The 13700-nt window shown below is 38.5% G+C and overlaps 1 protein-coding gene across 1 annotated transcript in view; it reads left to right on the plus strand.

Moving 5' to 3' along the window:
- The window catches only part of LOC140720709 (uncharacterized), a 105209-nt gene that overhangs the window by 23985 nt on the left and 67524 nt on the right, over positions 1–13700 (plus strand). The window contains 6 exon segments of the mRNA XM_073035543.1: positions 4197–4316; positions 4383–4517; positions 6966–7082; positions 7157–7282; positions 8028–8199; positions 8542–8754. Of these exon segments, the coding sequence (XP_072891644.1) occupies positions 4197–4316; positions 4383–4517; positions 6966–7082; positions 7157–7282; positions 8028–8199; positions 8542–8754 (883 nt within the window).

Genomic DNA, 13700 nt, shown 5'->3' on the forward strand with positions numbered 1-13700 from the left:
ATAAGAAATTAAAGAGAGATTGGGTTGGAAATGTTATTGCAGCTTCATTTAATTCAAAATCGAGAGGAGTTGCAATTTTGGTTAATAAATCTTTACCAATTAAAATACAAAATGTAATAATTGATTCTGGGGGGAGATATGTAATTATACATTGTCAAATTTTTTCAGAATTATGGACTTTTATGAATATTTATGCACCAAATGAAAACAATGTAAAATACATACAAGAAGTTTTTTTGAAATTGGCTGATGCACATGATAAAATATTAATAGGTGGAGATTTTAATTTTTGTTTGGATCCAGTTTTGGATAGGTCAACTAAAGTTGCTACAAAATCAAAAGTAACAAAATTAACTTTATCATTAATGAAAGATTTAAACTTGATTGATATATGGAGAAAAATTAATCCAAGAGAAAGAAATTATTCATTTTATTCAAATAGACATAAAACTTACTCAAGGATTGATTTTTTTTATTATCAAAAAATATTCAAGATAGAGTGAAAAGTGTGGAATATAAAGCAAGAATACTGTCAGATCATTCTCGCTTGATAATGACAATGATAATGATGTATAAGGAGGAATCGATTTATAGATGGAGATTTAATTCAATTCTATTAAAACGTCAAGATTTTTGTGATTTTATGAAAAAACAAATTCAATTTTTTTTGGATACAAATTTACATTCAGTAGAAGATAAAATTGTAATATGGGAAGCGATGAAAGCATATTTAAGGGGTCAGATTATAAGTTATACATCTAAAATTAAGAAGGAATACGCAGCAGAAATAGATCAGTTGGAAAAAGATATTATAAAGTTAGAAAAAGAATCTCAAAGATGCATGACAGAAGAAAAACGAAGACAACTTGTTAACAAAAAACTACAATATAATACGCTCCAGACGTATCGTACAGAAAAAGTAATCATGAGAACTAAACAGAAATATTATGAATTAGGTGAAAGATCACATAAAATTCTTGCTTGGCAGTTGAAAACAGAACAGGTTTCTAAAACAATAAATGCAATTAGAACAAGTGTAAATAAGGTTACTTATAAGCCTTTAGAAATAAATGAAACTTTTAAAAAATTTTACACTGAACTATATCAATCAGAATCAAAAAATAAGATTGCTGAGATAGATAAATTTTTATCACAAATAACCCTTCCAAAATTAAATTTGGAAGAACAGAAAGGATTAGATATGCCCTTTACATTAAAAGAGGTTGAAGAAGCTTTAGGATCACTACAGAGTAATAAATCTCCAGGAGAAGATGGTTTTCCTCCTGAGTTTTATAAAAAATTTAAAGATTTATTAATTCCTCCTTTTATGGATTTAATATATCAAGTGGAAAGAATGCATAAACTCCCACAATCTTTTTTAACAGCGATCATAACTGTACTGCCAAAAAAAGATAGAGATCCTTTAAAACCAGCATCATATAGGCCTATTTCTTTGTTGAATACAGATTATAAAATAATAGCAAAAATTTTATCTAATAGAATATCTAAATATTTACCAAAATTAATACATATGAACCAAACAGGTTTTATTAAAAATAGACAATCAATGGATAATATAACCCGGTTAATTAGTATAATTCATTTGGCACAAAAAAGAGAGGAAATGAGTGTGGCAGTTGCTTTGGATGCAGAAAAAGCATTTGATAGATTGGAATGGGATTTTTTATTTAAGGTATTGGAAAAATATGAATTAGGAAAATCTTTTATACAATGGATCAAAATTTTAAATACTAATCCTCAAGCTAAAGTAGTTACAAATGGTCAGATTTCAACACCATTTTGTTTAACGAGGTCAACTAGACAAGGCTGCCCATTATCACCTGCTTTATTTGTATTGGCAATAGAACCATTAGCTGAATTAATTAGAACAGATTCAGATATTGGGGGCTTTAGAGTTAATCAAGAAGAATATAAGATTAACTTATTTGCTGATGATGTTTTGATTTACTTAACAAACCCATTGCAATCTTTGCAAAAATTATCTTTTAGATTGGAAGAATATGGGGAAGTATCGGGTTATAAAGTAAATTGGGATAAAAGTGAAATTTTACCCCTTACCAAAGGAAATTATAATCAATGTCGATTAGTAACTCAATTTTGATGGTCAATAAATGGGATAAAATATTTAGGTATTAGAGTTAATAATGATGTAAAAAATTTATATAAACAAAATTATTTGCCATTATTAAAAAAAGAGGATTTTGATAAATGGATGATGTTACCAATAACTTTAATAGGTAGAGTTAATGTAAAAATGAATATATTTCCTAGATTGCAATATTTATTTCAAACTTTACCAATACAATTACCTCAGAAGTTTTTTCAAGAACTGAATAAATATGTAAGGAAATTTCTTTGGAAAGGAAAGATGTCAAGAATATCATTGGAAAAATTGACATGTAAATTTGATTTAGGAGGGTTACAACTTCCAAACTTTAAGAATTATTATAAAGCAAATCAACTTAGATTTATTGCATCTTTTTTTGATGAAGAAAAACCGGCATGGATTAGAATAGAATTAGATAAGATAGGAGAAAATATACCAGAAGATTTTATATATAAATGGGAATCCAAATGGATACGGGAAAAAAAAGAATCTCCTATATTAAGACATTTGATTGATTTATGGAATAAGGTAAATATGGATGATGAGTTAAAGAAATCTTTATTAGCAAAAAGGACTTTAATTCAAAATAGGCTGATTCCTTTTACAATGGATAATAAACTTTTACATAATTGGTTTCAAAAGGGGATTAAATATATAGGTGACTGTTTTGAAGGAGGTATATTGATGTCGTTTGATCAATTAAAAAATAAATATAAAATATCAAATAACATTCTTTTCTGTTATTTTCAATTAAAAGCCTATTTATGAGAAAAGCTGGGACAAACAATGTTGATGCCAAAACCTAGTGAAATAGAAATATTAATTCAGAAAGGAAAAATTAAAAAATTTACATCTTGAATGTATAATCTGATTCAAAAGCAGACAATTAAATTAGGAATTCATAAATCAAGACAAAAATGGGAATCTGATCTGAATGTTAAAATTGATGGAAAAAATTGATCAAGATTATGTTCTGATAGTATGAGAAATACAATAAATGTTCGACTTAGATTAATACAATATAATTTTTTACATCAATTATATATAACACCACAGAAAATAAATAGATTAAATTCAAATATGTCTGACCAATGTTTTCGATGTCAACAAGAAATTGGTACTTTTTTACACTCTACTTGGTCTTGTTTTAAAATTCAACCATTTTGGATTAATTTAAGACTTTTATTGGAACAAATTATTGGAGTACAACTCCCACATAGTCCATTATTATTTTTATTAGGAGACATTGAAGGGACAATAACGAAATTTAAATTGAATAAGTATCAGAAAAAATTTATAAAAATTGCTTTGGCAGTAGCCAAAAAAGTTATGGCAGTTACTTCGAAATCTGATTTAAATTTAACTATGGATCATTGGAATAATGAAATACATAGTTGTATTTCACTTGAAAAAATTATGTATAATCTAAGAAATGAATATGATATATTTTTGAAAATTTGGTCCCCATACTTACAAAAGATAGGATTAGATACATAGGTCCTTTGAAGATAAAATTATAGTAATTGGGGAAAGTGAAAATAAATATCAAAATTATTTTGAACTCCATGGAGCATGTGGGGATCCTCCGATATCCAGGCAATCTTTCTTTTCTTTCTTTTTTTTTTCTTTTTTTAGATAAGGGTTAAGGGGGGGAGGGTTAAGGGGAGGGGGAGGGTTAATATCATTTTTCTCACTATTTTATCACCACATTTACTCTTTGTAATCTCTAAAATTTAATAAATAAATAATATTTTAAAAAAAGGAATTGAGGGTTACAGTATTTTGAATGGCACAAGAGAGCTGAGGCCAGAATATGTAGTGGCAATGTTGCATGGTGGTGCTGGCTTTGAGAGACCAGGTAGACTATACCTATCATCATGCATTCTTGTACCATGTCCATTTGAAACCACAAAGATGAGATCCAGCTTAAGACCAAAATCTAAATCCTTTTCAGATCCACTGCAACTAAATTTTCAGCCAGCTATTAAACTGTTCAAATTATGTACCTAAAATGCTAGCCCAATGCTCGGCAGGAATTGATTTTACAAATACTGCATTTTGATTCCAGCTCCGCTCACATGCAGACCAGATGATTTCAGATGTGGTAGCGGTGACTGTATCCATCAAAGTAAACTGTGTAATGGATTTAGGGACTGCCCTGACGGTAGTGATGAAGCCATCTGCAAGAGTGGTAGGTTGCTGATTCACTAAAGTATCAGCTAATGTTTAAGTTTATTAATGGCTTGAAATTTAGATAATCTCTTAATATTAGATTGCACAGGGTCAAATGACTTCAGATGTCAAAGTGGAGAATGCATAGATGTGTCTCAAGTGTGTAATCGACACCAAGACTGCAAGGACTGGAGTGACGAACCCTCGAGAGGATGTAGTAAGTACTTTAAAATCTAAGCCACGCACACAAAATGTCGGAGGAACTCAGCAGGCCAGGCAGCATCTATGGAAAAGAGTAAATAGTTGACATTTCGGGCCGAGACCCTTCTTCATGACTGGAAAGGAAGCAGGAAGGCAGCAGCATAAGAAGTAGGGGAAGGGGGAAGAGGATAGCTAGGAGGTGATAGGTGAAGCCATGTAGGTGGGAAAGGTAAAGGAGATAAGAGTGGACCATAGGAGAAAGGGAAGGAGGAGGAGCACTGGGGGAGGTTGGAGATTATCCAAGCATTTACAGACACAAAATGCTGGAGGACTGCAGCAGGTTAGGCAGCATCTATGGACAGACTAAACGTTTGGTGTTCTGGGCCAAGACTCTGCATGAGGGCTTGAGAAAAAATGAAATCAGAGTAAGAAAGTGGGGGAGGGGAAGAAGAAATACATGGTGATAGGGGAAACCCGGGGGGGTGGGAGGGGGAGGGTAAAGTAAAGAGTAGGAAGTCGGTTGGTGAAAGAGATAATGGGCTGGAGAAGGGGGAATCTGATAGGAAATGGCTGAAGACAATGGAAGAAAGGGAAAGATGACAGAGGGTAGGGTAATTACCGGAAGTGACCCTTTTATCTCTTTACTTCACCTGTTCCCCTCCCTCTCCTGGAATCACCTATCACCAACCACCTTGTATATCCACCCCTCCCTCACCTTCATACTCTTTAGACATTTGCCTTTGTTTTTCCAGGCCTGGTGAAGGGACTCGGCCCGAAACGTCAGCTGTTTACTCTTTTCCGTGGATGCTGCCTGGTTGGCCGAGTTCCTCCAGAGTTTTGTCAGCTATGTTGAATACTCTCCGAGCTCCCCCCAATGCCCGGCCTCCTCCCCTTTCTCCCGTATTCCACTCTCCACTTCTATCAGATTCCTTCCTCTCCAGCCCTTTAGCTTTCCCACCCAGCCAGCTTCACCTATCACCTTCTATATTGTCTTCCTTCCCCTTCTCCCACCTTTTTATGCTGGTGTCTTTCCCCTTCTTTTCCAGCCCTGGAGAAGGGTCTCGGCCTGAAACGCCAACTGTACTCTTTTCTATAGATGCTCCCTGGCCTGCTGAGTTCCTCCACTATTTTGTGTGTGCTTCTTGGATTTCCAGCATCTGCAGATTTTCTCATGTTTATGGCTTTAAAGTCTAATCTAGAGAAAATTAGTTCAATAGGCTCAATAGGTACATTTAATGTCAGAGAAATGTATACAATATACATCCTGAAAATTTTTCTTCACCAACATCCATGAAAAGAGGAGTACCCCAAAGAATGAATGACAGTTAAACATTAGAACCCTAAAAGCCCCCCCCAGCTCCCCCTCCCATGCATAAGCAGCAGCAAAGTAATGAACCCTCCCCCACCAGCAAAAAAGCATCAGCACCCCCCACCGATCACTCAAGTGTGCAGCAAACCATCAATAAAGACACCGACTTGCAGTACCCCAAAGAGTACTCGTTCACCCGGTAATTCGGCATACCACAGGCTCTCTCTCTCCCTAATAATGGAAAAAGAGGTGTCCCTGTTTCACAGCGAGAGGGGAGGCATAACAAGCAACTCGCTGATTTACAATGTTTAAAATCTGTTGTGTCGCTTTTTCCAAACTCGCTGCCCAAAGAACTCAGGTCTCTGGGTACACAGCCAGCAGCTAGATCGCTGCTTATGATTTTCCGTCTCCCACGACGCATCCAGCAGCGGCACCGGCCTTGAATCTGCCCACCTCCTGAGCCATGATGATCTGGCACTCTGAAGGCACGCTAGTCTTCCAGGCCGCATCATGGCATATCGAAAAGCGAATGGTCGTGAGGCCATTTCCGCAAAGAACCAAAGTCAGCGTGTAACTCCAGGTCAGGATCTTCATAAGAACCTTGAAAGGGGGAAGAAAAGAGATATCAAAGATAGAAATAGAGCTCTTTCCAGAGATGGAACCAAAGGAGTCACCGTAAGGCATCATCCTCCTAAGTTCTAATATTTGGTTTGGCTGAATTGATTATCTTACTAATTATGTAACTTAAACGAAGTTATTTTTGTGTGTGGCAGGGCACCACGGTAATGTAGTGGTTCACGCGACTCTATTACAGCTCAGGGTTTTCCAGAGTTCAGTTCTGGCACCATTCTGTGGGGAGTCTTTCTATATCTCCCTACGGAATGCATGGGTTTTCTCTCGAGTCCTCTGGTTTCCTCACACAGTCCAAAGACATACCTGCTAGGTTAGTTGGTCATTTTAATTTTCCCATGATTAGGTTAGGGTTAATTGGGTTTCTTGAAGGGCCAGAAGGCCTACTCCATGCTGTATGGTAAAATAAATGTAATTTCTGTTGATGCTGAAATTCACATGCAGTAACTTTTGTGAAAAGTCTAGTGTAAATGCACATTGCATTAGGAGCAAGTGTATAGTTACTTGGCTTTCTTGTTCCTACAGATGTAAATGAATGTTTAATGAACAATGGAGGTTGTTCTCATATCTGCATCGATCTCCTAACTGGGTACAAATGTGGATGTCCTGCAGGATTTCAGCTAGTTGAAAGGGACTGTGTAGGTAGGTTGAGTTTCTAAGCAGGTTACAGCAAAATCAATCTGCTAGAAAATGAAATGATTTTTACTTTTCTTCAAATACTGATGAATGTCAAAATCTTGCAACATGTAGTCAAATTTGCATCAATTTGGAAGGAAGTTACAAATGTGAATGTCACCAAGGATATCAAATGGATCCAGCCACTGGGATTTGCAAAGCAGTTGGCAAGTACAACTTGAGCTCAACATTTAAGTGGCTTTAAAACTTAAAAACTTTTAAACAATATTTAAATTTATCATTATAATTTTCTTCTAGCTATGGATACTTAACCAGATGTGAGTAATGTGTTTACACCAGTAATCCAGTTCTGTGTAGTTTTATTTGTGTTGGTACCGTTTAAATCCATGAACTTAAAGTAACAGATCGGTAATGCCATGTTCCACGAGGCATTGTTGTATTTCCTCCCACAAGTGGAGGAGTCAAAATCTATCTTAAACAATTTTCCTTGAATAGGACGAATTTTGGTAACTGGTTTTCAGGGAAATCAGAATGAGCAGGAAATGGTGCATGCCTAAATGCACCTTCTGCATCAGAAGAAAGTTGCAAGAAGTCATTCACATTTTGAACTTTGATTATGTAGTTCACTAGGACTGACACAGTCTTAATAAATAAACTTATTAACCTCAGGTTTGTACTGAAATTTGTAGCTTAGTGTCAGAAATTCCTGAATTACTCTTCGTTCTGAAGGCAGATTAACGTTGCCATTAAACAAGAAAGATACTGATTTCTGATTTTGGGAGTACGGTAAGGACAATATCTGGTATACTTGAAATGAACTATAAACTGTGAGTAGCCTTCACTACTAGACAAAATGCTGTTTAACCTATTCCTAATGGGCTTGTCAGGATATTGGCTTGTATTGCTTCCAAATTTAGTTCTTCTGGGTCAATTATTTCTAATGATCCACAGGGAAAGAGCCATATTTGATCTTCACAAATCACCATGACATCAGGAAGCTAGGTCTGCATTTCCAAAAGTACACACAGTTGGCAGTGCAGCTGAGAAATGCTGTGGCACTGGATGCTGATATTGCAGGACAGTTAATTTTCTGGGCTGACTTGGATCAGCGGGCTGTCTTCAGGTAACTAAACCACTGAATCCATAACTAACACTGCAACTTGTCTTCCAAAATATGGAACCAACAAGTGGATCAGTCTGAATGAATAAAACACTGTTTAGTATGTAATGGTTGTTGAATTTCAGATTAAGAATGGTGACTAATTTAATTTTATCCTCAATACTAATGTTTTGATTTTCAAGTACAGAAATTAAATTGGGTATAAGCCACAACATCAACTTTGAGGTTTCCACAATTTGCTGAATTATATCAGACACCTTGTGCTGTAGACAAAACAACTGTGTTCATGTATTGAATATGTTCTGATTTGGTGCAATATATTTATATCACTTAATCCTGTTGTAGTGCATCCATCAACAGAGTTGGTGTTTCCAAGGTCTTCAAGGAGATAGACTTCCCTATAGCGATTGCTGTGGACTGGGTTTACAAGCACCTGTACTGGACTGACCGTGGTTCAAAGACAATATCTGCAACCTTATTTGATGGAAGCAAAAGATTGACCCTCATTGATACTGACTTGAAGGAGCCAGGTTCTGTTGCAGTTGATCCACTATCAGGGTACAGACTTTTTCCTCAATTTATGCTTGTACATACAGTAGAACATGCAATAATGTTTATACATGAATATTTTTGTCCGCTGGATTTTAACTACCTCGACCTCCACTCCACATTGATCAGTGTAGAACTAGATTCATGCAAAAATGGGGAAGGCATGAATATCCTCTTGAAATATATTGAAGTCAGATACAGTAGAGGCAGTATTTGTTTTCCCAAATGAAAATCTGCCTGGAATGGGTTTTTGAAAAGCTTAACCTGCTTTTTATTGTTCATTAGCCATACGATAAACTGATATCTTCACTTGAGTGTTTCCACTTCCAAATTGTAGCTTACAGTAATAGTGTAACATAAGTGTTTGTCAATTAGGATAAACCTAATGCTGTTGCCAACAGTACAAATCAGTGTTCACACCATATAACAAAAAATAATCGGAAGCTATATGATTAGAGAGCTTTTAAAAACCAATAAATTGCAACTAAAACAAGCAAAAAGGAGAAAAAAGATTACAAATGAATTAAGGCAGCCAATAATATATAAGAAGGTATCAAAATGTTTATTTCCAGATACAAGTAAAAGAACAGGAAGAGTAGACATTAGATCAGTGTAAAAATGACACTGGAGACGTAGTAATGGGGGAATAGAAAATGGTGCATGAACTGAATAATGTTTTGGATCATTCTACACTATCAGTATGCCAGAAGTTGAGTGCCTGGGGGAAATAGTGAGTGTAGTCATGGTTACCAGGGAAAAGGTGCTTCAGATGCTGAAAGACCTGAAGGTAGATGGTCACCTGGACCAGATGGACTGCACCCCAGGTTGTAAAAGAAACAACTGAAAAGGTTGTGAAGGCATTAGCAGTGATAGTCATTGAAAAGTACAACACAGAAATAGGCCTTTTGGCCCATCTAATCCATGATGAACCATTTAAACTGCCTACTCCCATCGACCTGCACTGGGACCATAGTTAAAGTTTTCACCTTTCACCCTTAACCCGTGACCTCTTAATATACTCCAACCCAACCTCAGTGGAAAAAGCCTACTTGCACTTACCCTACCTGTACCCCTCATAATTTTTATATACCCCTTTCAAATCTCTTCTCAATCTTCTATGTACATTCCAAGGGTAAAATTCCTAACCTATTCTATCTTTCCATGTAACTCGGATATTTCAGACCCAGCACCATCTTTGTAACTTTTCTCTGTACTCTTTTGACTTTATTGACATCTTTCTGGTAGGCAGGAGACCAAAGTTGCAAACAATACTCCAAATTAGGCCTCACCCCTGCCTTATACAACTTGAACATAACATCCCATCTCCTGTACTCAGTAGTTTGATTTATGAAGGCCAATTTGCCAAAAGCTTTCTTTATGACCCTTTCAAGCTGCAACACCACTTTCAATAAATTATGGACCTGTGTTCCCAGATCATTTTTGTTTGTTTTACTGCCCATGGTTTTCCAAAAAATCACTAGGTTCTCAAATGTTTCCAGAAGACTAATGGCTGGTTCTTCGCTTGTGAAGATCAGGAAGGAGGAAGAGTCCTCAGGAGTGACAGCACGATCATTGGTGACTGTAGAGGCCAATTCTGGATCTGCAGACTCTGGAGTAGTAGGGACACAGGAACAGCTGGGATGTGGGCGCTTGGGTAGTTGGATCCTTCCTGCATCTCCTCTTCTCTTCATCAGTCACTCTTCTGGATCTCTCAAAATTGCTGGCTGCTCTGTGGATCAGCGTTCTCTAGTGGTCTCTGTCTCAAACCAGCTGCTCCCACTTGTTCACTTCGATATTTACCTGAGAGAGCTGCTGCTTAAGTTGGTCTTTGTACCTCTTTTGCGGGGATCAGGATCTCTCTTGGCCTGAGAGAGTTCTCTGTAGAGTACTGCTTTCGGTAACCTGGAGTTGTCTGTACCAGACACGTGGCCTGACCAGCCGAGCTGCCTGGGCAGCAAAGTGGCTTCTATGTTTGGAAGTTGGGCCTTCTCAAGACCTCATTGTTAGAGACACAATCCTTCCAGATAACACCCATGACCCAGCGCTGATGGAAGTGCTCGAGCAACTGGATTTGCTTGCGGTACAAGACCCAGGTTTCACAACCAGTCAGCAGGGTTGTGATGAATGCAGCCCATTGAGTTGATTATCAATGTCCCTTACTACCCTAGCGTTGTTGGAGATAACATTGCCCGGGTAGGTGAACTGCTCAACTGTGGTGAGAGGGTGTGGTCAGCTGTGGTCAACATCCTTCATAAGGCCGATCAGCACAATGTCATTGTCAATGTCTCCCAATTGACCGACATGTAACTGTGGTCATCATTGATGATCTGAGGTGAATTGTAAACATCACGAGGGGGCTTCTGATGGAGGATCATTGTTTTCTTCAGACTGGCCATTAACCTGAAAGCCCTTGTAGCCTTGGTAAACTGAGTGACTGCAGCCTGTAGCGCATCTTTGGTGTGCGTGAGAAGAGCGCAGTTGACTGCATATAGTAGCTGAAGAATGGGCTCTTGCAATCGGGTGAGAAGTCGGCAGAGATTGAAGATATTTCCATCAGTGTGGAACCAAATGTAGATGCTCTCCGAGGTGATTTATTTCGCTTCCTGTAGCATCATGCTGGAAAATATGGCAAAGAGCATTGATGCCAAAACACAGCCTTGTTTTATACTGGTACTGATGGGGAATGGGTCAGACATGTCACTATTGTATTTAACCTGACTGCTTTGGCCTTCATGGAGCTACTGCAGGATGGTGAGGAATTTAGGGGGACAGCTGAGCTTTGACAGAATCTTCCAGAGGCCATCGCGATTGACTGTACCAAAGGCCTTGGTCAGGTCAATGAACACCGTGTACAGTCCCACGTTCTGTTCACAGCCCTTCTCCTGTATCTGGCCAGGACGAAGACCGTGTTGGATGTGCGTCTGTTCACTCTAAATCCACACTGACTCTCTCTGAGGTTGCGTTCAGCACTGGAAAGGATGGTTCTGTCCAGGAGAGTTCTGGAGAGGTTCATCCCAGCGGTGGACAGCAGAGTAACGCTCCTGTAGTTTGAGCAATCCGATTTATCCCCTTTGCTCTTGTACAGGGAAACAATTACAGTGAAGTGGAGGTAATTTGGGACTGAACCTTTCTCCCAACAGAGTGTGAGCACCAGGCACTGTGGCCCGGAGAGAGAACACAACCAGTCTCAAACAGACAGGGGAGGTGACCATCGCATACCCCGGTTACATTCAGGGTGACTCACAAATACACAAGCGAATAACTGTCTAACTGTGGTGAACTACATATACCTGTCTGGACACGCCCCCCCGCTGACTGCTCCTGTGGCTCCTCCCACGGACCCCGGTATAAAGGCGATTGGGGACTCCGTCCCGGCCTCAGTCTCCAGGATGCAGTGTGGTGGTCAATTGCTGCTTGTTCTTTCTTCCAGCCAATAAAAGCCTATATCTCGCCTCACGTCTCCAGGAGTTGTTGATGGTGCATCAATAACCCAAGCTAAAATGTAACAGTAAATGAATTGGAACTCCCTTCCCTCCCCCAATAATCCCACAAAAGCATTTTAACACAAGAACAATAAACAGTGCTAGTCATTAGAAATGCAGAGGTGGGCTGTCACAGTATCATTAAGGAGTGCCACAGTATTTATTATTAAGGATGAAGTTGCAAGGTACATAGAGGCTGAAGTCAATGTGGTTTCCAAACAGGGAAATCTTACCTGGAAAAGACCTTCTCAGAGGCTTTTTGAATTTTCAAAAGGCCTTTGACAAGGTGTTGCACACAAGGCTATTAAACAAGATGGTATTACGGGAAAGATAATCCTCATGGACAGGAAGATTGGCTGACCGACAGGTGGCAAAGAGTGGGAATAGAGGGAGCCTTTCCCACTTGCCTGTCTGTGCCCAGTGGTGTTCTGCAGGGGTTGCTGTTGGATATGCTACTTTTCACGATGTAGGGTTGTCACCTGGATGTCGGAGTTGATGGCATCGTGGCCAAGTGTGAGGATAATACAAAGATAGATGGAGGGGCAGGAAGTGTTGGCGAAACAGGGAGGCTGCAGAAGGATTACGACAGATTAGGATAATGGGCAAAGTAGTGGCAGATGGAATACAGTGTAAGGGCATGTATGCTCACGCACTTTGATAGAAGGAATAAAAGTGTAGACAATTTTTTTTAATGGGGAGTGGATTGAGAAATCAGAGGTGCAAAAGGGACTTGGAAACCGTAGTACAGGATTCTCTAAAGGTTAACTTGCAAGTTAAGTTAGTAGTAAGGAAGGCAGACTTAATGATACCATTCATCTCGAGAGGATTAGAATTTAAAAGTGAGGGTGTAACACTGAGGTTTTTGGGGCATTGATCTATCCATATTTGGAGTACTGCGCAGTCTTGGATCCCATATCTAAGAAACAATGTGCCATCATTAGAGAGTTCAGAGGAGGTTTTCAAGAATGACCTGGGAATGAAAGTGTTAACATTTAAGGAGCATTTAATGACACTGGGCTTGTACTTGCCAGAGTTCAGGGGGTTCTTATTGAAACCTACTGAATATTGAAAGGCCTAAATAGAGTGGAGGTGGGGAGGATGTTGCCAATAGTGGGAAAGTCTAGGACCAGAGAGTAGAGCCTTAGAATAAAAGGATATCCCTTTTAGAACAGACGAGGAATTTCTTCAGGCAGAGGGTGAATCTGTGGAATTCATTGCCACAGATGGCTGTGGAAGCCAAGTCATTGGGTGTTATTTAAAGCAGAGGTTGATAAGTTCTTGATTATTAAGGGTTTCAAAGATTACAGGAGGAAGTAGGAAAATGACGTTGAGTGGAAAATAAATCAGCCATTATTGAATGGCAGACCGTACTCAATAGGCTGAATGGCCTAATTGTGCTCCTATGACTTATGGTCTTATCAAAGTTCAGAGTACATTTATATCAAAGTATGTGTACGCTATACAACTTTGAGA

The sequence above is a fragment of the Hemitrygon akajei genome, chromosome 2, assembly GCF_048418815.1.
Source record: "Hemitrygon akajei chromosome 2, sHemAka1.3, whole genome shotgun sequence".
NCBI lineage: Eukaryota > Metazoa > Chordata > Chondrichthyes > Myliobatiformes > Dasyatidae > Hemitrygon > Hemitrygon akajei.